Source organism: Spermophilus citellus, assembly GCF_964194105.1.
Source record: "Spermophilus citellus genome assembly, chromosome: 1".
Lineage (NCBI taxonomy): Eukaryota > Metazoa > Chordata > Mammalia > Rodentia > Sciuridae > Spermophilus > Spermophilus citellus.
This window is the reverse complement of record NC_138182.1, coordinates 67,586,617-67,609,676: the sequence shown is the minus strand read 5'-3', so window position 1 is coordinate 67,609,676 and position 23,060 is coordinate 67,586,617. Positions and strand designations below refer to the sequence as shown.

The 23,060-nt window shown below is 36.0% G+C and overlaps 1 protein-coding gene across 7 annotated transcripts in view; it reads left to right on the top strand.

Moving 5' to 3' along the window:
* The window catches only part of KLF12 (KLF transcription factor 12), a 467,218-nt gene that overhangs the window by 129,272 nt on the left and 314,886 nt on the right, over nucleotides 1-23,060 (top strand). For 6 of the 7 annotated variants that reach the window (XM_081301545.1, XM_081301544.1, XM_081301550.1 and 3 more), the window contains exon 2: nucleotides 17,136-17,199. In XM_081301545.1, the coding sequence (XP_081157671.1) occupies nucleotides 17,167-17,199 (33 nt within the window). In that variant the 5' untranslated portion in view covers nucleotides 17,136-17,166. Of the gene's footprint in view, nucleotides 1-17,135; nucleotides 17,200-23,060 lie in introns of those variants that run through there. The other variant, XM_081301549.1, reaches the window with a different exon arrangement.

Here is a 23,060-nt window from a genome sequence, read left to right as displayed (position 1 = left end):
GTCAAATGTATATTAATGATCAGAGACCACTTGGGGGTGGAGGGGATGAAAGCAGATTTAATATGAGCTGTGATCAAACATCTGGGGAACAACAGAAATTGTCCTGTCACTGTGTGTACGTAGAACTAGCCTAAAGTTAATAGCAATGTAGTGGATTTTCTGAACTTTTTAAGGCAGGAGAAAAATTTCTATGTTGGAACCCAGATATGGTGAGGAAAGGTAAAGGCCCTGAGCCAAATAAGAGTCCTTTAAGAAGAGTTAGCTGGGGGGGAAAGGGTTGTGGTTCAGTGGTAGAGCTCTTGCCTAGTATGCATGAGGCACTGGGTTCGATCCCTGGCATCACATAAAAATGAACAAATAAAGATATTGTGTCCATCTACAACATATATATATATATATATATATATATATATATATGTTGTAGATATATATATATATAAATTTTTATATATATATATATATATATATATATAAATAAAGTAGCTGGGGTAGGACTGTATATCACAATGTGTTTTATGATCCTGAAAGTTGAAGCACTTTGGAGTTTCGAAGCTTAAGAGTAAAAATAAAAGATACTCTTATGGAAGTTAACAACCAGCAATCCTCTGTGGTGAAGCAAATGAGTCTGTTTTGGACAAAAATCACGATCTAAAAAGACCTCCAGATAGTATTTTCCTTGCTCTCATGTGGCACTTGTGTCCAGTAGAGTCTGATTGGATGCTATTTCTACATTAAAGGTGAATGACAGATTTGTGTGTGCACTTCTTGGCTCTGTTCCTGAGAACTAGCTAGTTGTCATCTACTTGTTTCTCCTGAACTGAAATGCATTTGTTCTGGCTCTTTGAAGAGACAGAGTTTTATGATAAATCACATACCTGGGATGTACTGTCCCCAGATTGATCAGTGCTTTTCCAGAGTAAAGCACATCACAGCCAGCCTTCTAAATGCTATATTAGGTCTTTTTCATCTTTAGATATATGTGAGAAAATTAACAAGTACATATGATTAGGGGTTTTATAGTAGTTATATTTCTTTATTAATTTATTAAATCTTTATGCCATTTTGGGAATTTATTTATTAGAAAGCATGAATTCTTTTCCTGCCTAGCTGTCTTTAGGAGATGCAGACTCTTATTATTTTGTTAATTTATTGAGATTGTTAAATATTATGTTTGTATCACTACCTTCAGAATCAGAAAATAATCTAATGTCATTTAGTTGGATTTAAACACTCAGACCTGAGGGAAACACTTAACAAAAAAATGGTAAATCATTTTCTTGTATTGGTATATTAAAATCATATACAACAAGGGGATTCATTGTTACATATTTGTATATGGACATAATATAGCAATATAATTTGGTCCATCCCCTTTCTTTCTCTTTCTTATTCCTCCTGGATAAGTCATTTTTCTTTTGAAATTTCATACTTTAATTAGTGGTTTGGGATAAGAGACTTAAGTACAGGTCAGAAAGGCTCCTTTTAAATGTATTTTGAAATTGACTATTCTATAAGAGTGAAGTTTATTTGTGGTATGAAAAATTGAAATTTGTGTCTGTGCATGTTTGGATTCACTACTGAAGCAAGAGAAAAAGGAGTTTAAATGAATGAATCTCAGGTTTCCTGAAGGAGATTGTACACAAATCGAAATTCTTAGAAACTCTGTAAAAATAAACAGTTATTGAAGGAAAGTATTAATTTCTAATTAGGGAAGAAGCTTTTAAAACTTGCCTCATAGTAATATTGGCAAGATTTCAGATGATATAAGATTTGGAATATTATTTTCTCTTTGTTGGGAAAGTGTCTGAGATTACGCCTTTAGTTCAGAGATACCTGTTTTAATCTCATTATTTTAATGCCATATTGCTGAAATTGGCTTGCTTTATCAATATTTTGTACAAATAAAGGCGCCTCACCATTGTACTTTGCATGAGCAGGTTTTCCCATGTTTATTTATCAGAATCGTTATAGAATAGTAATTAAGATCATGAGACCAAATCTCAGCTGGTACTTTTTAAAATCCTGAATTTGCTGTTTATTAGGCAAATTATTGTCTGTGTTTCCACTTCTGTAAATTGAGAAAAATAATCCCACCTTCCTTATGAGGTTGTAAGGAATAGCACAAGTTAATATGTGGCAGAGTCTCTGGAGGAGTGCTGGCCCCTGGTAAATTTGTTTTAAAGTATTTACTGAATCCAGGATCACTGTAATTCTACCACTTTCACCATCTATGCAGTGAATGATTTGAATTCGGGTCTTTGTCAAGCAGCTTTACTTCCTTGTATCTTCCAAGATTTATTTACCCATTTTCAAGAATAAAGTTTAAGAATTTAAATGATTCTTTTCTTTTAAAGCCTGTTTGTTTTTGTTTTGTTACAGGGATTGAACCCAGGGTGCTTAACCACTGAGCCACATCCCCAGCCTTTTTTTGTATTTTATTTAGAGACAGGGTCTCACTGAGTTGCTTAGGTCCTTGCTAAGTTGCTGAGGCTGGCTTTGAACTTGCGATCCTCTTGCCTCAGTCTTCCAAGCTGCTGGGATTACAGGAAGGATGGTGGTTTTTGAATGACACAGTGTGTAAAATGTAAAAACAAATTACCCTTACTTTTGGGGGAAATACATGTGAGCACTTAATCTGCTTGCCCACAATGATTTGATTATTTCACTCGTGAATATTTCTTGAAAATTAGGCATACTATATATATTTGCATATGAGCTGAATCTTAATTTTAGTATTTTCATCTATTTCTCTAAATAGATTTCTAATCCTGCAATCATGCAATATTTTTAAATTGACACAGTATTTTTACATATGATAATTCAAAACATGTACAGAATTTGTAGTGACCAGGTCAGAACAAGTATCATTTCTATCTTCTTGAATGTTTTTCATTTGTATGTTCTGAGAACTGTTTAGTCTATCTTCTGTAGCTTTAACTAAATAACTAAGGCTGGCTAGTTGTAAAGAAAAAAACATACATTAGAGAAAATATAGCCTCTTTAACAAATGGTGCTGGGAAAACTGGAAATCCATCTGTAGTAGAACGAAATTGAACCCCTGTCTCTCATCCTGCAGAAAACTCAAAGTGTATCAAATACCTAGGAATTAGACCAGAAATCTGGCACCTGCTATACAAAATGTAGGCCCAACAATCCAAAATATCGGCTCAGGACCCGGCTTCCTCAGCAAGACTCCTAAAGGGCAAGAAGTAAAATCAAGAATTAATAAATGTGATGGTTTCGAATGAAAAAGTTTCTTCATAGCAAAGGAAACAATCAAGAACATGAAGAGAGAGCCTACAGAATGGGAGAAAATCTTTGCCCCCTGCACCTCAGAGCATTAATCTCCAGGATATATGAAGAACTCAAACTTCACACACACACACACACACACACACACACACACACACACGAAACTAAATGGGCAAAGGAACTGAACAGGCACTTAACAGATGAAGAGAGATGAATGGACAACAAACAAGAAAAAAGTTCAACATCTCTAGCAATTAGAGAAATGCAAATTAAAATCACACTGAGATTCCATCTCATTCCAGTCAGAATGGCAGCAATCAAGAACATAAGTAACAGTGTTGGAGAGGATGTGGGGAAAAGGGTACACTCATACATTGCTGGTAGGACTGCAAATTGGTGCAACCACTATGGAAAGTTGTTTGGTAATTCCTCAAAAAACTAGGAATGGAACCATCATTTGACCTGATTGTACCACATCTTAAAAAGGACTTAAAATCGGCATACTTCAGTCACCTAGCCAAATCAATATTTATAGCATGTCAACTCACAATAGCTAAACTGTGGAACCAACCTAGGTGCCCTTTACCAGATGAATGGGTAAAGAAATGGAGTATTATTCAGACATTAAGAAGAATGACTATGACACTTGCTGATAAATGGATGGATATGGAGATTGTCATGCTAAATGAAATAAGCCAATCCCCAAGCCCCAAGGTTGAATGTTTTCTCTGTATGTGGATGCTAACCCACAATAGTGGGGAGAGGTAGAAATTCAGTGGAGCAGACAAAGGGGAATGAAGGAAGGGTGGGGGATGGGAAAAGGGAAGACAGCAGAATGAATCTGACACAACTTTCCTGTGTACATATATGAGTACACCACAGTGAATCTCACCGTCATGTACACCCACTATAAATTAATTTAAATATTACAATGGGAAAATGGCAGAAAAATCAATAGAGGGAAGGGGAGGGAAAGGTACATTCCAAGTTTTTATAATTATATCAGTGTTGATTCTACTGTCATGTGCAACAAAAAAGAACCAATAAAAATAACAAAAAGGATTTATTTAGCTTGCAAAACACTGATATCTGCTCATCTCTGCTGAGGGCCCTGTTGGCTCTGTCATGGTGAATAGCATCATGGTGGGAGTCTGTGTGACAGAGATCATGTGGCAAGACAGGACACCAGAGAGAGTAAGAATGGACCAGTCTTGCTCTTTTATAACATCTTCTTTCAAGAGAACAAAGTGTATTTCCTTAGGCAATATTCATCGATTCCCAGGGTAGGGACCCAGTGACCCAGACTCCTTGTGTTGGGTCCCTTCTCTTCAAGGTTCCACTGCCTCCCAACACATGAACTCCTGGGGGACCCAGGAGATCAACTTTTTTAGCTTCCACAAATGAGTGAGAATATGCAGAATCTGTGGTTCTGTGCCTGACTGACTTATCTTATTCAGCTTATCCAGTTTCATTCATGTTGCTGCAATTGGTGGAAAAAGGGGAACTCATAATCACTGTTTGTGGGAGTGTGGATTAGTACAGTCATTATGGAAAACAGTTATGCAATATTTGCTTTGAGATTATTATTTCAAAACGCTTTTGACAGGCCTTGGTGCCACACTATTATTTTTCAGTCATTTTTAAAATTATTGTTTTTAATGATAAACTTACTTTTCTAACATGCATACTCTTCAGGATTTTCTCCTTGGTCAGTTTTCCTCCAGCACTTGGCTGTATGTATATACATTTACACATGTGTTATCCATGGGCTTTTTTTTATTGATTCATATTTGTCTCTGTAATGTTTGATCAGAGGTGTTAGAAATACCAAGAATCATATGGCATACAATTCATGAAAACAGTTCTTATGTAACTTTTCATAGAATTAAAAAAATCGTATCAGTGTTCCTGATTTCGCGTATGTACTCTAAATCCCTTTATGTAAGACAACTGTACACCTCAGGCAGTAGAGGTTAGACTTTCAGGATTGTTTCTTACTCACTTGACACAAATCTTCCTTTTTATATTATAGTCCCTCTGTCAGTGGGATAGGCTGATGAATGTAACAATGTTGATTCATAGGACATTTTTGCATATGTGTGTGCATATTCAAATGTATTCTCTGTGCAATATACATATCTACCCACATGTATGCTTGTTCTCAAAATCAGACTTAAATGTATTCACCCCCAACTTGCCTTCTTTACCTGAAATGTTTTTTGTCCCCCATTTTTGTAGAATGAACTTTGTCTTTTCCTCAACCTCCAATCTGTTCTTTCACCAGACTTCCTGGTTTGTTCTTAAGGAGGGCATCTTGATGTGGGTGGAAGAATATTGGCTTGAATAACAGTTGTTTTCATTGTAAAATGTGGATGTCATATCTTATGAACTGGAATAGCTGTTTTATACATGATTTAACTAGTTAATGTATTTAAAAGCACCTAGTCAATGTTTAAATATGTGGTATCATTCAAAGAATTGTTAATGTTATAATTACTTTGCTTATTTATACTTGATGCATTTTGTTGAGTGTAAGCTATTTTAAATCAGGTGCTGTGCCATATTATTCTTCATATCCTTCATTCCCACCATGTAGGTGATTCATAGGTAAATGAACAGAATATATTTACCTTCTAACATATATCACTTATAAGTCCATGATATCACTTGAGATCAGTTGCTGGAGTATATTTGTGTTGGTTCTCTGAAATTTTAGTATTCAGTTTTCAAAGGGATCTTTTTTGGTTCTTACAAATAAGAATCACCCTAAAATTTTTCATTCTCAACAAATATTATTTTGATTTTTCTGGTATTTAGTTATGAGAGAAACATATGGTTATGCAACCTATTTGATAGCCTATTAACTTGCTCATCATTGGGAAATGCTAATTGATTATTTTGGTAGCTAGCTTTAGTGTGTGGATTATGAGATATGTAGGATGAAGAATATGATGTCTAAATCTACATGCTAGAGTGATGAGTTCAGGTATTTAAAACTTGCTCAGCAAGGCACTCGGCAACGCATAAGATAGACATTACAAAAATGAAATAATTCCTCATGTTTCTGAATCACTATGTCAAAATGTCAGTAAAACAAATTATTCAATTCTTTGATCCCTCTTTCAAATTATATTATAAAACCCACATTTCTTGGGTTCAGAGGTGTGAAGGTATTGAATATGCAAGTATCCTAAAAATACTTTGTCTGATATTTTCTGATTATTGCTCAATATTTTGGGAATGCAAATTTCATTTAAATGTCAGCCATAATTAAGCATGTGCCATTTGTTTTTCTACTCAGGTTTTACAGTTTGATGGAATGTTTTCCCCACAATTTAATAAATATTTGTTGTATTTCATGTGAATTAATTCAAAAGTGAATAAGAACAACATATTTTAATCAGCTATTGTTGTGATGGACTAGAAAATAAATTTATTCCCTGAGTAAACTGTTTACTATGCATTTGAATGGATTTATCTTGCTTAGCATTGGCAGATAAGCATACAAGGTAACAATTAATAGAAAAGCCAAGTAAGTATATTGCATACGGAATAAGGTGACTTATTTTTCTTCAATATGTCACAGATTTTTAGTGTATAAAACTTTAAGCTATTTATTCTTTAATTTATCTGGCTATGCAACCCACTGAAGCAAAGTAGTAGAGAAATTCTTCGGTTGTGCCGACTAAGCATTTTTTATTGATACCAAGTATATGTTTGATTGATTTTCATTTGGTTTCAAAATTTAAGTTTGCTTTTTTAATGCATAGATCTTTTTTTTCATGGAAATTTTTATTTTTTATTGATTATTTAAAGCATTACATAGCTCATGATATATCATCTTTCATACATTTGACTCAAATTGTGTTTTGAACTCCCATTTTCACCCCAAATACAGATTGCAGAATCACATCTGTTACATATTCACATTTTTACATAATGCCATATTAGTGACTGTTGTATTCTGCTACCTTTCCTATCCCCTACTATCCCCCCTCCCCTCCCCTCCCCTCCCCTCCCCTCCCCTCCCCTCTTCCCTCTTCCCTCTCTACCTCCCCTGCTGTTGTTCAATTCTCTCACTTTTTTTCCCTCCTCCTTGCCCCTCATAACCTCTTATAATTTTATGTATCATTGAAGGTCTCCTACCATTTCCATATGCTTTCCCTTCTCTCTCCGTTTCTCTCCCCCCATTCGTCTTTGTTTACTGTAGTCTTTTCCTCATGCTCTTCCTTCCTGTTCTGTTCTTAGTTGTTCTCTTTATATCAAAGCAGACATTTGGCATTTGTTTTTTAGGGCTTGGCTAGCTTCGCTTAGCATAATCTGCTCTAATGCCATCCATTCCCTGAAAAATCCATGATTTTGTCATTTTTTAGTGCTGCGTAATACTCCATTGTGTATAAATGCCACAGTTTTTTAATACATTCATCTATTGAAGGGCATCTAGGTTGATTCCAAAGTCTAGCTATTGTGAATTGTGCCACTATAATCATTGATGCAGCCGTATCCCTATAGTGCGCTCTTTTAAGGTCCTCAGGGAATAGTCCGAGAAGTGCGATAGCTGGGTCAAATGGTGGATCCATTCCCAGCTTTCCCAGGAATCTCCATACTGCTTTCCAAATTGGCCTCACCATTTTGCAGCCCCACCAGCAGTGTACAAGTGTACCCTTTTCCCCACATCCCCGCCAACACTTATTGTTGTTTGACTTCATAATGGCTGCCAATCTTACTGGAGTGAGATGGTATCTTAGGGTGGTTTTGATTTGCATTTCTCTGGTTGCTAGAGATGGTGAGCATTTTTTCCTGTACTTGTTGATTGATTGTATGTCCTCCTCTGAGAAATGTCTGTTCAGGTCCTTGGCCCATTTGTTGATTGGGTTATTTGTTATCTTATTGTTTAATTTTTTGAGGTCTTTGTACATTCTGGATATTAGGGCTCTATCTGAGGTGTGGGGGGTAAAAATTTGTTCCCAGGATGTAGGCTCTCTATTTACCTCTTTTATTGTTTCTTTTGCTGAGAAAACACTTTTTAGTTTAAGTAAGTCCCATTTGTTTATTCTTGTTATTAACTCTTGGGCTATGGGTGTCCTATTAAGGAATTTGGAGCCCGACCCCACAATATGTAGATCGTAGCCAACTTTTTCTTCTATCAGACGCAGTGTGTCTGATTTGATCTCTAGCTCCCTGATCCATTTTGAGTTAATTTTTGTGGATGGCGAGAGAAAGGGATTCAATTTCATTTTGTTGCATATGGATTTCCAATTTTCCCAGCACCATTTGTTGAAGATGCTATCCTTCCTGCATTGCATGCTTTTAGCCCCTTTATCAAATATAAGATAGTTGTAACTTTGTGGATTAGTCTCTGTGTCCTCTATTCTGTACCATTGGTCCACCTGCCTGTTTTGGTACCAGTACCATGCTGTTTTTGTTACTATTGCTTTGTAGTACAGTTTGACCTCTGGTATCGCTATTCCTCCAGATTCACACTTCCTGCTTAGAATTGCTTTTGCTATTCTGGGTCTTTTGTTTTTCCATATGAATTTCATGATTGCTTTATCTATTTCTACAAGAAATGCCATTGGGATTTTGATTGGCATCGCACTAAACCTGTAGAGAACTTTGGATAACATCGCCATTTTGATGATGTTAGTTCTGCCTATCCATGAACAGGGTACATTTTTCCATCTTCTGAGATCTTCTTCTCTCTCTCTCTTTAGGGTTCTGTAGTTTTCATTGTATAAATCTTTCACCTCTTTTGTTAGGTTGATTCCCAAGTATCTTATTTTCTTTGAGGATATTGTGAATGGAGTGGTTTTCCTTATTTCCATTTCAGAGGTTTTGTTGCTGATATAGAGGAATGCCTTTGATTTATGCGTGTTGATTTTATAACCTGCCACTTTGCTGAATTCATTTATTAACTCTAGCAGCTTCTTTGTAGACTCTTTTGGGTCTGTTAAGTATATTATCATGTCATCCACAAATAGCGATAATTTAATTTCTTCTTTTCCTATTTTTATGCCTTTAATTTCTTTTGTCTGTCTAATTGCTCTGGCTAGTACTTTGAGAACTAAATTGAATAGAAGTGGTGATAGAGGGCATCCCTGTCTTGTTCCAGATTTTAGAGGGAATAGAGCTGGAAAGTAACGTGGACAACATGAGAAAACAAGGGAGAAAAGGATTACAAACAATGCAAGACAACTCAATTCTACAGGAGGACATAGAAACATCAGAAACAGGGATAGGGAAAGAACTCAAGGCTTACCTAACTCGAATGGAAAGGAATATTAGAGAAGACATGAGACAGCAAGTCTAAGAAATAAAAGTATATTTTGATAATGAATTAAACAAACAAATTCAAATGGCAAAGAACGAGCTCTACCAGGAGATAGAGATCTTAAAAAAAAATCAAATAATAATCCTAGAATTGCAGGAAACTATAAACCAAATTAAAAACTCAAACGAGAATATTACAAATAGACTTGATCAAGTAGAAGTCAGAACATCAGATAATGAAGACAAGGTTTATCAACTTGAAAAGAATATAGTCAACACAGAAAAGATGCTAAATCCCACGAGCAATCTATTCAAGAGATATGGGATGTCATAAAAAAACCAAATCTGAGAGTCATAGGGATAGAAGAAGGCACAGAGATTCAAACCAAAGGAAAGGACAGCATATTAAATGAAATAATTCTAGAAAACTTCCCAGAGATGAAAGATGGAATGGATTGCCAAATCCTGGAAGCCTACAGGACCCCAAACATTCAAAACCATAATAGACCAACTCCAAGACATATAATTATGAAGATAGCCAACGTACAGAACAAGGAGAGAATACTAAAAGCTACGAGAGAAAAGAGGCAGATTACATTCAGGGGTAAACCAATTAGGTTAATGACCGATTTCTCATCATAGACTTTGAAAGCGAGAAGATCCTGGAACAATGTATTTCAAACGCTGAAAAATAATGGATTCCAACCAAGAATACTGTATCCAGCAAAATTGAGCTTCAAATTTGACAATGAAATTAAAATCTTTCACGATAAACAAAAGCTGAAAGAATTTGCAGCAAGAAAACCAGCTCTGCAAAGCATTTTGAACAAAACACTACAAGAAGAGGAATTGAAAAATAGTGCCCAAAACTAATAGCAGGAGGTATCTCAGTAAAGGGGGAGGAAAATAACCAAAAAGTAAAATTAGCCAAACTAAAATAAATAAATAAAGAAGCATGACTGGAAGTACAAATCATATCTCAATTGTAACCTTAAATGTTAATGGCCTAAACTCACCAATCAAGAGACATAGGCTAGTAACCTGGATCAACAAAACAAATCCAACAATATGCTGCCTTCAGGAGACTCATATGATAGGAAAAGACATACACAGGCTGAAGGTAAAAGGTTGGCAAAAATAATGCATAGATCTTAAAACCATGGTTCACTTGTGTATAGTGTCAGGAAGTGAACTGGTGAGAAGTCATACGGGGTACTCTATTCTTCCCTCCCTCCCACTAGCCTTTTAAAAACCCCAAGATTTTAACATCTTTAGCTTGATAGTTTAAAACACATCCTGATACATAGGGTTAAAAGTAGCACGTCATTGTTCTTCATCTGGCAGTGCAAACTTGTGTGTGGCCAGCCCTTTTGGCAGCAGGTAGTGAAACGTGGTACTCACAGGCTTACGTGCAAACACAAATGGCACATGCTTATATTTTGTTACAAATTAAGGCACGTGAATTAGACACACAAAAGCAAATGTAATCATCTTGTCAATCCTTTGCAGTACTAATCAGATTTTTGACTATGCAATCCCAATAAAATGGCAGTTATACTTGACTATAAGCAGAGCATAAATTACTTTTCAAACTGTTACACTGAGCACAATATATGTAAAAGAAATGCTTAATTCATTTGCTATGGTTACTTTCTTTTAAAGGTTTATTTGTTCTCTGGGTGTGTAGAATGATGTGGTTGAAATGGGATGGAAGCTGAAAACAGATTAAAAGAGTAATTTCCATGTCATTGGGCTTTGGCTTTACCTCCTCCTCTTGAAATTGGGCTGTTTATTCACCCAACTCTGTCCTTAATGGGCTGCTCAAGATTTCAGGCATACCTTACTCCAAGAAGGACCTTAATTCTTAATTTTTTTTAAATCAGATTTTCTAATAGTGAAGAATTCCTAGATGAAAGTATATATATTTTTGAAACCATAAAACTGGAAATAGGAAAATAAAAGAATTTCAATTGATTGATTTGTAGTTGGAATTCCAAGGAGATTATTATTGAATATAGGTTATTAATGACCTTTGAATTCCCTTTCTCCTAATTCTGTTAGCTGTTGCACCATTAAATTCTCTTAATGGATGAATTATAAACAATGTACTATGAGATTGTACTCTATTTCTTCTGTATCATCTTCCTTTGAGAAACACACAATCCTGGTTGAACATCATTTTCGAAAGTGGAACTTAAGTCTCAAGATAGGATATAGTTCTCCGGAAAGTTTAAGTGGAAAGAGGTGTTTGTGTACTTGATTTTAAAAGTAGGAAGTAGGGATGGGACTGACATTTATTGGCCCTCTTATGGGCCAAATAGCCCTTGGACACATTAGAGACATTATTTTTCAGTATTCCTAACTTGGAAAAAAAAAGGGGAAGGCTTATGGTGCCAGTTTAACAAATAAGGAGACCGGGGTATGTGGAAGTGTTACAGTTGATGTTCATTTTGTCTGGCTTTCGTACTTGGACCTTCTCTTGGTGACACTTGGCCTTTTGCAAATGGAAGGACGCTTGTCATTAATTTGTTCATGTGAAATCCAGAAGTTTTCTCTGTTGCCCCTTGGATTGCCTGGTGAGCCAAAGGAGAGGGGATAGAATTTTGTGTGTGTGATTTTTGTCTAGAGGAAGAGTTGGAATGTAAGAGAGTAGTTGTGCCATTATAAAATATGTCCAGGAAATCATCTGCATTGAAGTTATTATATTTATTGGAAATAAATACAATCTTTTCCTATTGTGAGGGGCATCTCTATTCATATAAACAGGACTTGCTGATTACCTATGGCCTATTTTTAAAAAAATCTGAACATTAGTTTGCTTCTCTATATAGAATGACACGTGTCTAGTGGAAATCCACATGTGATGTGCATGTTCAAAAGTAGGGTCACCTGTCACTTAGCAACAAGCATTCTGCTTTGTGTCTTTAGTTTCTCTTCATTTCAAGTAAAAATAGCTGTGAAAACATAGCACTTAGATTTGCATTTATTTCCAGAAATATTTAGATTAACCTTCAAATATTTTTAGTTCCCAAGATAACTCTCTGAGACAAATGAAACAGAAATAGCTTTAAATGAAGAAAAAAAAAATCAACTTACTTGGTAGAAACCTTGATACTCAAAGCAAGGCAAACTTGGACCTGTTATATAATATCCCAGACATGTATGTGCAAAGCCTGCCCGCCTAACTGTCTCATCTGCTTTGAAATCTGTGGTAACTGAATTGACTCTGGATATTAGCCCTTTTAAAAAATTAAATATTTTTTTAGTTATAGGTGGAGACAATATCTTTATTTTTTATTTTATATGGTGCTGAGGATTGAACCCAGTGCCTCATGCATGTCAGGCAAGCGCTCTACTTCTGAGCCACAATCCCAGCCCTGTATATTAACCTCTATTACCTGATTTTTTTTTTTCTTTGTATCAGTACTGGAAAATACAAGATCACAACTAATGAAGCAGTGATTTGTAAACCTGAATCTAGAAGGGAGAATTCCAAATGGGATTTCTGTACCAGCAACAGAATTCAATTTACTTGAAATAGAACAACTAAATTACCTTTGGGCAGAGAGTGAAATATCTTGAATAGTCACATGTCTATAAACACATCTAAAACATGTTTCTATAACTCCATTTAAAGATACATAAAGGGACTTCTAGAGGAACCGGCAACAAGTATACTTTTGGTCTTGAAGTATTTAAATGTATGAAACACTGACCTTTAAAGGTTGAGAACCTAATAGATCATTTATGATGTGATGAAGAGCAAGTGATCTGGTCCTGTAAAATTCTTCATGTACTGTTTGTGCTCTTGAGGTAATTACTCCAAAGTAACTCCTTATATTTTAAAGTGGATAGCGTCCACTTTCATATGGCCAAGGTCATTTCTGCTGTACTGTCTTTGAATTCTAAAGGAAGTTGGGTGATCATATGTAAAAAAATTTAAGAAAGAAAAAAAAGTGAAGTACTTAGAAAATCATTCTCTATGGTTTGTAACTAACTACCATAGAGAAATGGGTGTAAGTGAAATTATTCTACTCTCCTCCAAAACATGAGAATTTACCCATGGCTCCAGGTGGCAGTGTTTTGTTTACAACCAAATTTAAATCTTTTTGTAAAAGGCAACTTTAGACCTTTTTTTATTTCTCATGTTTTTGATATTGAAATAAGAGACTAATCCTTTGCTCTCCTTAACCTAAGGACAATTAAATGTGATTTGAAGCCAGGAAAGCAAGACCTACAACCATGTATGATGAAATTTTTCGTGAGGATACTGGCCTTTAAAATGCCTGTGTCTTGGGAAGATTCACTGGGTGACTTCAGAAAATTTTTTGGCAAAGCTAAGTATATTTAGCTGGAAAATTGACGAGAATATTAACTGGTATGGGAAAGGTAATATTTTCGTATTTTATATTATGGTTTGGTTTCAATAGGGATTTGGAATATAACCCAAAGGCCCCTTAGCATGAATAAAATTAGGTTTTCATCTGTTCTATCATGTGGACTCCATTTAGGGAATATTTTTTTTTTCTTTCCCTGTTCAGTCCCTCAACCATTAAAGTGACAATTCTTAATGTGTTTGGTGCTTAAGATTTTGCAGATTGCCATGTAGACACTACTTCAATTGGGGTAGGCCTAGGAGACAAGGCAGCACTTATGACTATCCCTGCTTCTGTGAACAAGAATATTGGCCTCAGTTCTGTTCAGCTTATTTTGGCTCACATACCTAGTACATGATAGAGATGAGATCTATTCCTAGTCTCACTTTTAAACTGTCTTCATTTTCTTACCTTCATTTGTGCCACTATCAAGTATGGCATGGAGGTGAAAGAGCAAGAGAGGGTTTTGAATGTTCTTTTGGGAATTCGAATTGGATGGAAATAAAAAATAAGCCCCAGCTTTAACACACATAGACATATATATTTAAACTGTAGATGACTGCAAGGGTATATGGTAAAATAAACCATGAAGGGCCATGCACTAAGACTTTGATCTAAAATAGCCATTTCATAAGGACCCTGACATAATCTAATTTGTCATGTTGGGTACAAAATATACCTCTGATCAGTTTCATCATTGTCAAGGAGATCTTGAACTAGTTCATGTTCTCAATTCTCAGAACTTCGTTCAGAAAATATGATCACATTAGGATATTTTTTGAAGCCTAAAATGCTATAATATAGTGATGCTCTAATGTGTGATATTGTGCTATGTATAGTTAACATAATCTACTGTTTGTTTTAGCCTGAAGATTGTACCTAAAAATACTGATTATATCATTACAGCCTAAGTTCCCTGGGTAAAATATATTCTCATAATTAATGTCAAAGTGAGTTTTCTCTGATCTTTCTTCTCTTTTTCATTATTACTTTCATTCATTCTCCAACATTTATTGGTCTCCTAAAATTTGCTAGGCTCTCTGCTGTGTATTGTGAAAGACAAGAATGGCACTGTGGTGGCCCACACATCTTCTCCCAGTAAGAATATGCATTGGTGCAGTCAAGTACTGGGGCATGGGATGTGAGGATATCTGGCCGAGTGAGAGGTGGCTGGGATCTATAGTGAGCCTCCCTGGCCTGTTCCCCCTCCTAATCAGTATTCATGTATGTCTGAAGGCATCTTCTTTGGTTGTACAAAGGATTCATCAAGACTAGGTTCATACAAGATTTACATGGATGGATATTTAAGTGTTAATAAAAATCATACAATTTTACATGGAAATTACAGTTTCTACACTAGTGTATTTAGAATTTTGGATAAAGCATTAATGCATTTAAAATCATGGGAAAATAATCATGGTACCAGTTATTCCTTGGTTTCCAAGAGGGGATTGGTCTCAGGAAACCCCTGTGAATACCAAATCTGAAAATGCCCAAGAGTTTTATGTAAAATAAGATTTCATAATGTTTGCATCTAACCTACACATATCCTCCTATGTAGTTTAAATAAGTTACCTCTAGATTACTTAGAATCACTAATACCATGAAAATATGTTATGCTGCATTGTTTAGGGGAAAATGGCAAGAAAAAAAGTCTGTACATATTTAGTACATGTGCAGTTTGTTTGAATATGTTGAATTTGTGGTTGGTTGAATCAGTGGTTGTAGAACCTGTGGATATGTAGGGCTGGCTGCATACTAAAATATGAAAAAATATTTACAGAATCCCATTTTGAAATGCAATGAGCCAGAAAGTAAAATGGAAGCCATTTTTGAAGTACCCCATACATTTTCTTAAGGAGCCAGAACTGATTGGGCTAGATCAGTTTCTGACCCTTGACAATTTAAGTCTAGAAGGGACAAGAGGTGTTTTGAGAACAGAGTACCTAAATGAAGTATTTCAAAAGAAACTCTTATTGTGGTTTCATAATGTAGAATAGAAGAATTATATTCAGTTACAAGGGATTTCTATTCACTGTAATATTAAGATTCTGTGTTGCTTTTTAAGCAGCATTTCTAATAAAAGCTACAGTACATCTTAGGGGATAGGTTTTTGAGGTGGATTGGGTAGGAGAGGTTGATTTAAAACTCCAATAAAATGAAAGTCCAGATTGCTTCACAGCAGAGCCTATGGAACATGTGAACTCTGCTGCACTTCACCTAAGGCCTTTTGAGTCAGTGAGTCCTTGTTCTGTCCAGATGTATGGAAACACATACACAGGAAACCAGGCCTTTCGCTGCAGTACGCAGACGTTGGCACTGAATAGGTGCTGCGAAGAATTCCAAGGCGTGTCCCCTCTTGAGTGTAATTCCAAACCAAAAAAAAGCAACTGTGCCTAATAAGCCAGCTCAACTGAATGCCAAAGAAAATTTGCCTCATGAAATGGAAATTCTGAAGCAAGTTACATAATGCTGAGCAAGTAAATAGGAGGACTTGTAAGATATGTCCAAATGGGGCAAATGGTTTGTTGTAATCAGAATAGTCCAGCTCAGTAATATTTAATGACATTTGGTGAAATCCAAGTGGACTTGGAGATTGGGGACCTTTTATAAGCCACGTAAATATTTACTTTAATTTTTAAGAAGTGATGTATGTGAACTTCAGACGGTTTTTAAAAAGTTACTGGATATTGGCCAATATGGAGCCACCCAAATGTATTCATTATTAACTCTGCACATCCATATTGATTGTGAAGAGAAAAAGGACCATTTCCTTAGTAAATCAACAGTTTTTTAAACATTTGCTAGTTGCTAAGAGTAATGGAGTGAAGTGCTCCAACGTGAGTGTGTGTGAATTCTCTTCCGTGTAGTAAATTCACACATAAGCCAGGTTCTGGCATTTTCTTCTCAGCCTTCTCTCTCTGTTGCATCCTATTCTTTATTCCCTCCCTGGACTTTATCTAGGACTTTATCACCTTGTGCTCTAGATATTGTCATTCTGTCAGAGCCACTTCTCAGTCCTCGCTTCCTTTTCCCCCTCCACTTTGCCACTGTAGAAAAACAAACAAAAACAAAAAACTGAAACACTCCCTCAACTCTGGTATTCATGTGTCATTCCATAACCACAAGTTTAAGTGACTAGGATTTAAATGTATTTTTTTTCTTTCTGGTGTAGAGGAATAGTATCAAATTTTAGAACTTCTTCTCACCGTATCTTCCTCTGTGCATTTCTTGCAGGATCAATGTGACTCTAGAAACAAATGGATGAATGAATATCCATATGAAGAGGAAAACAATAAAGGTCCGTTAATCAAGTTGTATAATTGCATTGAAAATAGTATTATTTTGAGCATTGTATTTGGACAGTTATTTCCGTGAGAGCATTTCCTTGTTTGACTGACTGAGATAAAGGTCAATACTGTACACACACATTTATCTGTAAAATATAATTTTTCTTTTTAACCCCTTAAACATAGACATTTGTAAGGAAGCCATCTGTTTTTGTACATGTGTAGCTGTCTTTCTTTCTCAGATCTCAAGGTGGTATTTTAAGCATCAACTTTCAAAGGAATATTAAAATATGGAAAACCACTTGATAACTGATCACTGGGATCAAAAGACCCCCCAAAAGGAGGTCAGATTTTGTTTAATGCACATCAGTTTCTGTGAGCCTAATCCTAAAACCACCACTGTGCCGGTGCAGTGTTGCTGCATTCTTTGCCCCTGAAGCCTCTGTCTTTGTTGGAAAAGTGGGATCATGATGGAAGGTTTTAACTTTATTTTCCTACCGACAAATACAGTGAGACTTAAAAGAGGGGAAAACCCTGTGAATTTTGACTATCAGGAAATACTGGGCATTGCTTTATTTGTGGTAGTTATTTGAGTTTTTCTTACATTTCTTACTGGTTTTATAAGAGTCATAGGTAAAACCAAGGAAATTACATTATATTAAACTATTTCCATTTCATAAATAAAGCATTTATACTGAACAGATCTGGCATAGAGGTATGTGCCTTAGAACTCTTCATATAGCTGCGTAACACATATAATTTCATGTTTTCCTTCCCTTATTATTCTTAGTGCTTTCAAAAAATAAATGTATGCCATGCTATGTCTTTTTCTGTCAGCCCACTTTCATGGATACTTACAAATGATTTTCCACTTAAAATCTTCTCTTCCAAGCTCACTGCTAAAATTTTCTTTTGTAGTATTTGTATCTGCAAAGTTTTTAGACAGGAAGTATTGATTCAGATGGTACAAGGGAAACTTTCGAGGGTATCAAAAATGTCCTTTTTACATGACCTTGGTATTGTCTCTGTGGGTGCACCTGTTTTGTGAGGGCTCATGTACCATGTGCTTTTTTTGTGTGTGGGCCATTGATGTGCTGGTAAACTGACGGGCTGTGTGAAGAATAGGAGATGATAGTTTTATGTGTGGTGTTTGTCGATTCCTCTGGTGTAAATACCCCTACTGGTGGTGACTTCAGTGGTTTGCCAATGGGCTTCCATGATTCCTTAAAATTAACAATTGGCTTTCACTAGCTGAAGATGAGCTGGCCCAAGAACATCATTGATAATTGGGTTTATACAGTGATGAAGTTGAATTATGTACTCCTTAAGACTAGTGGGACACACCTAGAAAATGTAAAAATTTTTCCTTCATCTTTCTATGGACGTGGAAATGTTCTTTAGACACTATCATGCAACATTTCCTTAGCTCTGTCCTTATGCATGACATTGAGACAGTATTATGCTGTTTTCATTCAGTTGTCATTCGATTTTTATGTTTAAATGAATCACAGTTAAATTGTAAATTTATAAATGTTGGTCATGTCATTGTTCCCTGAGTTTTTGATGACAACCGAAGATGCTGGCAGAGAGAATCATCATGTTACTACTTAGCCTGAGGATAAACTGAAAATATTTTCATTTCATTTTGTCTATAATATATGTGTTTCATTCTAAACGATCCTGCCTCATAGTCCATCATTCATGAGTTCAAAAGTCTTTATAAGGGATGGAGCGGTTGATATTTCATGTAATGTATTTGTCCCATTGGATTGTTTTCTTTCTTGCTATTTTTTCATAGTTTCAGTCCATATTTTTAGTTATATATACATATAAATCCCTCAGAACAGAAAATACGTTGGTGCTTGTTTTTAAGTCTGCTTCAGTCAGCTGCTGTTAGTTTTAACAAAGTCTGATTCATGGAGAAAATTGCAGATTTTGAAAATTTATGTTTTCTGTATTTTAAGTCTATTGACCCTGTCACTATTAAGATGTTAAGAAAAATGTCATCAGTGCAAGCAGTGCGACACAGCCTTCAGAAGTGAAAAGGGATTTGAATATGGCTCTTAAAACTGTTCTGTGCATTTCCAGTTTGCCAGTGGTGATAAAATCTTGCCAAGAGACACAGAGTATCATGTTGTGCCTTTCTGCTTAGTTTCTAAAATGTAAGTAGCCTACTTGGGATTTATAAAATTTCTGTCGTGTCCATGACTCTTACTTCCAAGAGTAGTCTTCATCTGCCCTTTTATTAAAAATCATACATTCACATAAAGTTCTTTCTTTACTCAATTTCATGGCACTTGAATTTTTCTCTTTACTGTGTGCCATTAGAAAACATGAAATAAATTTTGAAAATATTCCAGTCATTCATTATTTCCTGCTCATAAATATCAGCTTAAATCCCGGGGTATATACTCCTTACTGTATTTCAGCAGTTACTTGTGAATGTGGTGGTTTGGGTGGGGGGACCTGGCTCCTGGCTTTACTTCCTGATTTTCCAGCCATTTTATGTATTCACTTAGTGATTCTCAGCAGCTGGCTTACAGCAGATGTTCAAAGCATACACATGCATATACATTAGACCAGCTTATCAGAGTTCACATTAAGACTTTTGCTCTGTGACTATATCTGATGAACAGCTGCTTAAGCCACCCAGCATCAGCAGTAGGGTGACTTTTACTTTTTACATTTGGAAATCAAGAGGACAATTCCAAGCTTTTCTGAACATGCTTTCATTCCACACATAAAGGGCTTGTTTCCTAGTGATTGGTATGTAGAGTGTAATGACTTTAAATTCCTTTTCCATGAAGTTCCAAGGCTAGCTCCTTGTCCAGAATAGAGGGATGGTAACATTAACAGTCCAGCTTTCCTCAGTTTTCAACTACATGGCTGTAGGTGCTCAGAAGGCCACTGTGCATGTGAGGGAATTGTGCTGTCACGTTCTGTACGCTTGGGCAGGGCCTCTGCCTGGGCAGTGAATGTGGAATTAGAAAAAGTCAGGTCTTGGCTCTGCAGTAATGTCTCTGTAATCTTGGGCCCATGACTTCTCCTCTGTGAATTTTAATTTTCTCATTTGCAAAATGGAACTGTGACACCTATCTAAATTATTTCAAGAGCTGTTCAGCAGTGAAAGAAAAAAGAATGTAGTTGTGGAAAAGATACACAGCTGTAGGGTCCTAAAGGGCAGCATGGTATTGGTATTAGTATCCTGTAATGTGTCCTGGGTCACATTCATGCCATTCTGTGATTGCATCTCAAAGACAAACATTTTCAGAATTGGAATCACCTAGGAAGATCAGTCTTCGATGCATGTGGTATATGACCCCTGTCCGTAGAGTTGGTTGGCTATTTAAGCATTTGTTGAATACTCCTTGGCATTTCTTACTTCATGTGGCATTCATCCTATTTTCAAGCATATATAATTATATTAAAAGTTTTGTAGATTTGATAATGATATAAACTAGTAGGTACATAAGAGTGTTTATGAAAATATCCTGAGTCAGGTCACTTCAACTTTGGGTACTAATTTATCTTGTCTTGGAAATGAGAACAAAGTGATATACAGGGATGTGAAAAAGATTATAGAATTATTGAAGTAGAGTATCTTTATTATTTGAGAAGATGATGCATTGCTCATTTTAAGAGCTTTGAAGCATGCAAACCCCATCTCTTCTGCACACCTTCTGTTAACATTTAGTGAACTTCATTTGCAGCAGCTCTGTATGTATCAATACAAGTATTCAGAGATGTTTTTATAAAAGTAGGATCATATTTACACTTTGTATTTCCTCAAAAGGAAGACCATATGTGTTTCTAATGAAAAAAAATATTTTTTCAGTTTCTTCTAGTGCAGTGGAAGAACTAGAAATTGAATTTAAAACTGAAGAAATTACCAATTTTGCATTAATGTCCTTTTACCTTAGTGAGACTCTAAGAACTGAGAGAGAGAATCTTTTGAGTTCTGGTAACTTTGTTTTAAAATGACTGAGTGAATCAGCATTTTTTTTTAACTTTTTGCTATGAAAGATGGGAAAATTAATGACACTTCTAAATGCCCCTTTCTCCCTTCTTGTTTTACTGTTCTGTAAAGAAATGTTGCTAGCATTTGCTTTCTGTTCTTCACTGTTACCAGAGCTGGTTAGTCTTGACATTCCCTCAGAAGGGTGGACACGTGGCCACACACTCTGGCCTCTGATGCCTCTGAAGGTCCAAGCAGCCCCTGCTGACCACTTACTCTTGTTTGCTTCTGTGTCCAGGACTGTTTTTAATTAGCCTAACAACTTGGTAACTTCATCGATTATATCATTGTTTTTGTCAATTTTTATGTCAAAAGATTTTAAAATTATATTTAAGTATAACTTTTGTTCTCTTTCTCAGGAAGTGTGAAAATACATATACCCCTTTTCCTTAATTTTCTGTATCTGTGGCCCTTAAGGACATGAATTCCACTTAATGTACTTGCCCATTGAACATTTTTTTTGTACTGTGTTTTCAGTCTTATCCTTATTATTTTTTGTTCCCCGAATGGCAATTCATCTCCATAGTATTTCACATCTTTTTGTCATATCTTCTGTTTTAATATTCTTCTTGAACCTGTACTTGTACCTCTTCCTTGAACTTGTTTTTCTTTTTTTTTTTTTTTTTTTTAAGTAAGATCCTTTTCTCCCTGACCCACCGCCCCCTTTGCTCGGGTGATTCCTTCTGTCATGTTCTGCACTGGCCTTTGCTTGCAATTCTCTCTTGCTATGATATTTGCTGCTTTTACAGACAGCTCCCCTGTGGTTTCCCCCTGATTGCTACCCATCTGTACATGGGGCTATTATTTGCCAAGTACAGTGTAAGCAGAAGTACCAGTGGTTTGGGCGTGAGCTACATATGTTCAGTTCTTTGATTTGAGTTTGTTATTTCAAATACTCTCTATATGAAGATGTCATTTCCAAAGTCTTTGCTCCGTAGCTGAATTCCTTAAGACTAGGGTCCGTGTCTTCCTTCCTGTGCTGCTTTTGGTGGGTGCTCTTGGTAGGGGAGCCAGGCTCTATAAAATGTCGTGTCCTTGTTTGTTCCTTTAGTGTCACTTTCTCTGCTGAGATATCAATCTGTATTTACTGGATCATGCCAGACATCTGTTCTAACCAAAGGGTCAGTAGGTGGGCCTTTCAGAGCTGTGATTTATACCTTTAGGAAGTTCTGTGTTTTCCTCAAGGTCTAACGAGGGGTGTGTTCGTTCTCAGCATTTCACAGAATTTGAGGGGTACATTTTGATTGGCAGTTTGGCTTTGTAAACTTCTTATTTTAACTTCTACTAAAAATGGAGATTTTTCTTTATTTGCCTTATAAATTTTCAGTGTGTTTTAAAGGAAGGGTTTAAAGTGCCTTTACATTGATGTCTTTAATGTGTTCTTTAAAATGCATGGAAGGGTCACATAGTCTTGAACTTTCTGTGGTGATTATAAGCGTGTGGCTGTGAACTTGGACTGTTGATTTTCATACTGGTTCTGCCCTGCCTTAACCTTGCTTCTGCGTCTCAGTTGCTATGTTTGTGATATGGATGGCAGTAACAATAGTACTTGCTCCTTTAAATTGTCGTGAAGGTTCTATGAGAAAATGTACTTGCCTGGCCTGTGCCTAAGGTCCCAGCAGTTCAGGAGGCAGAGGCAGAGGCAGGAGGATCATGAAGCCCAGGAGATGGAGACTAGCAGCCTGGGTAACATAATGAGTCCCTGCCTCAAAACAAAAACAAAAACAGAAACAAACCAACAAAAAAACAAAAGGAAAGAAAAGTGCTTAAGCATGCATGTGGCCAGTAGTTAGGAGTACTCATTGAAAATAAATATTTATTATTATTTTAAGTTATGTTTGGAGTATAGTTAGTTTG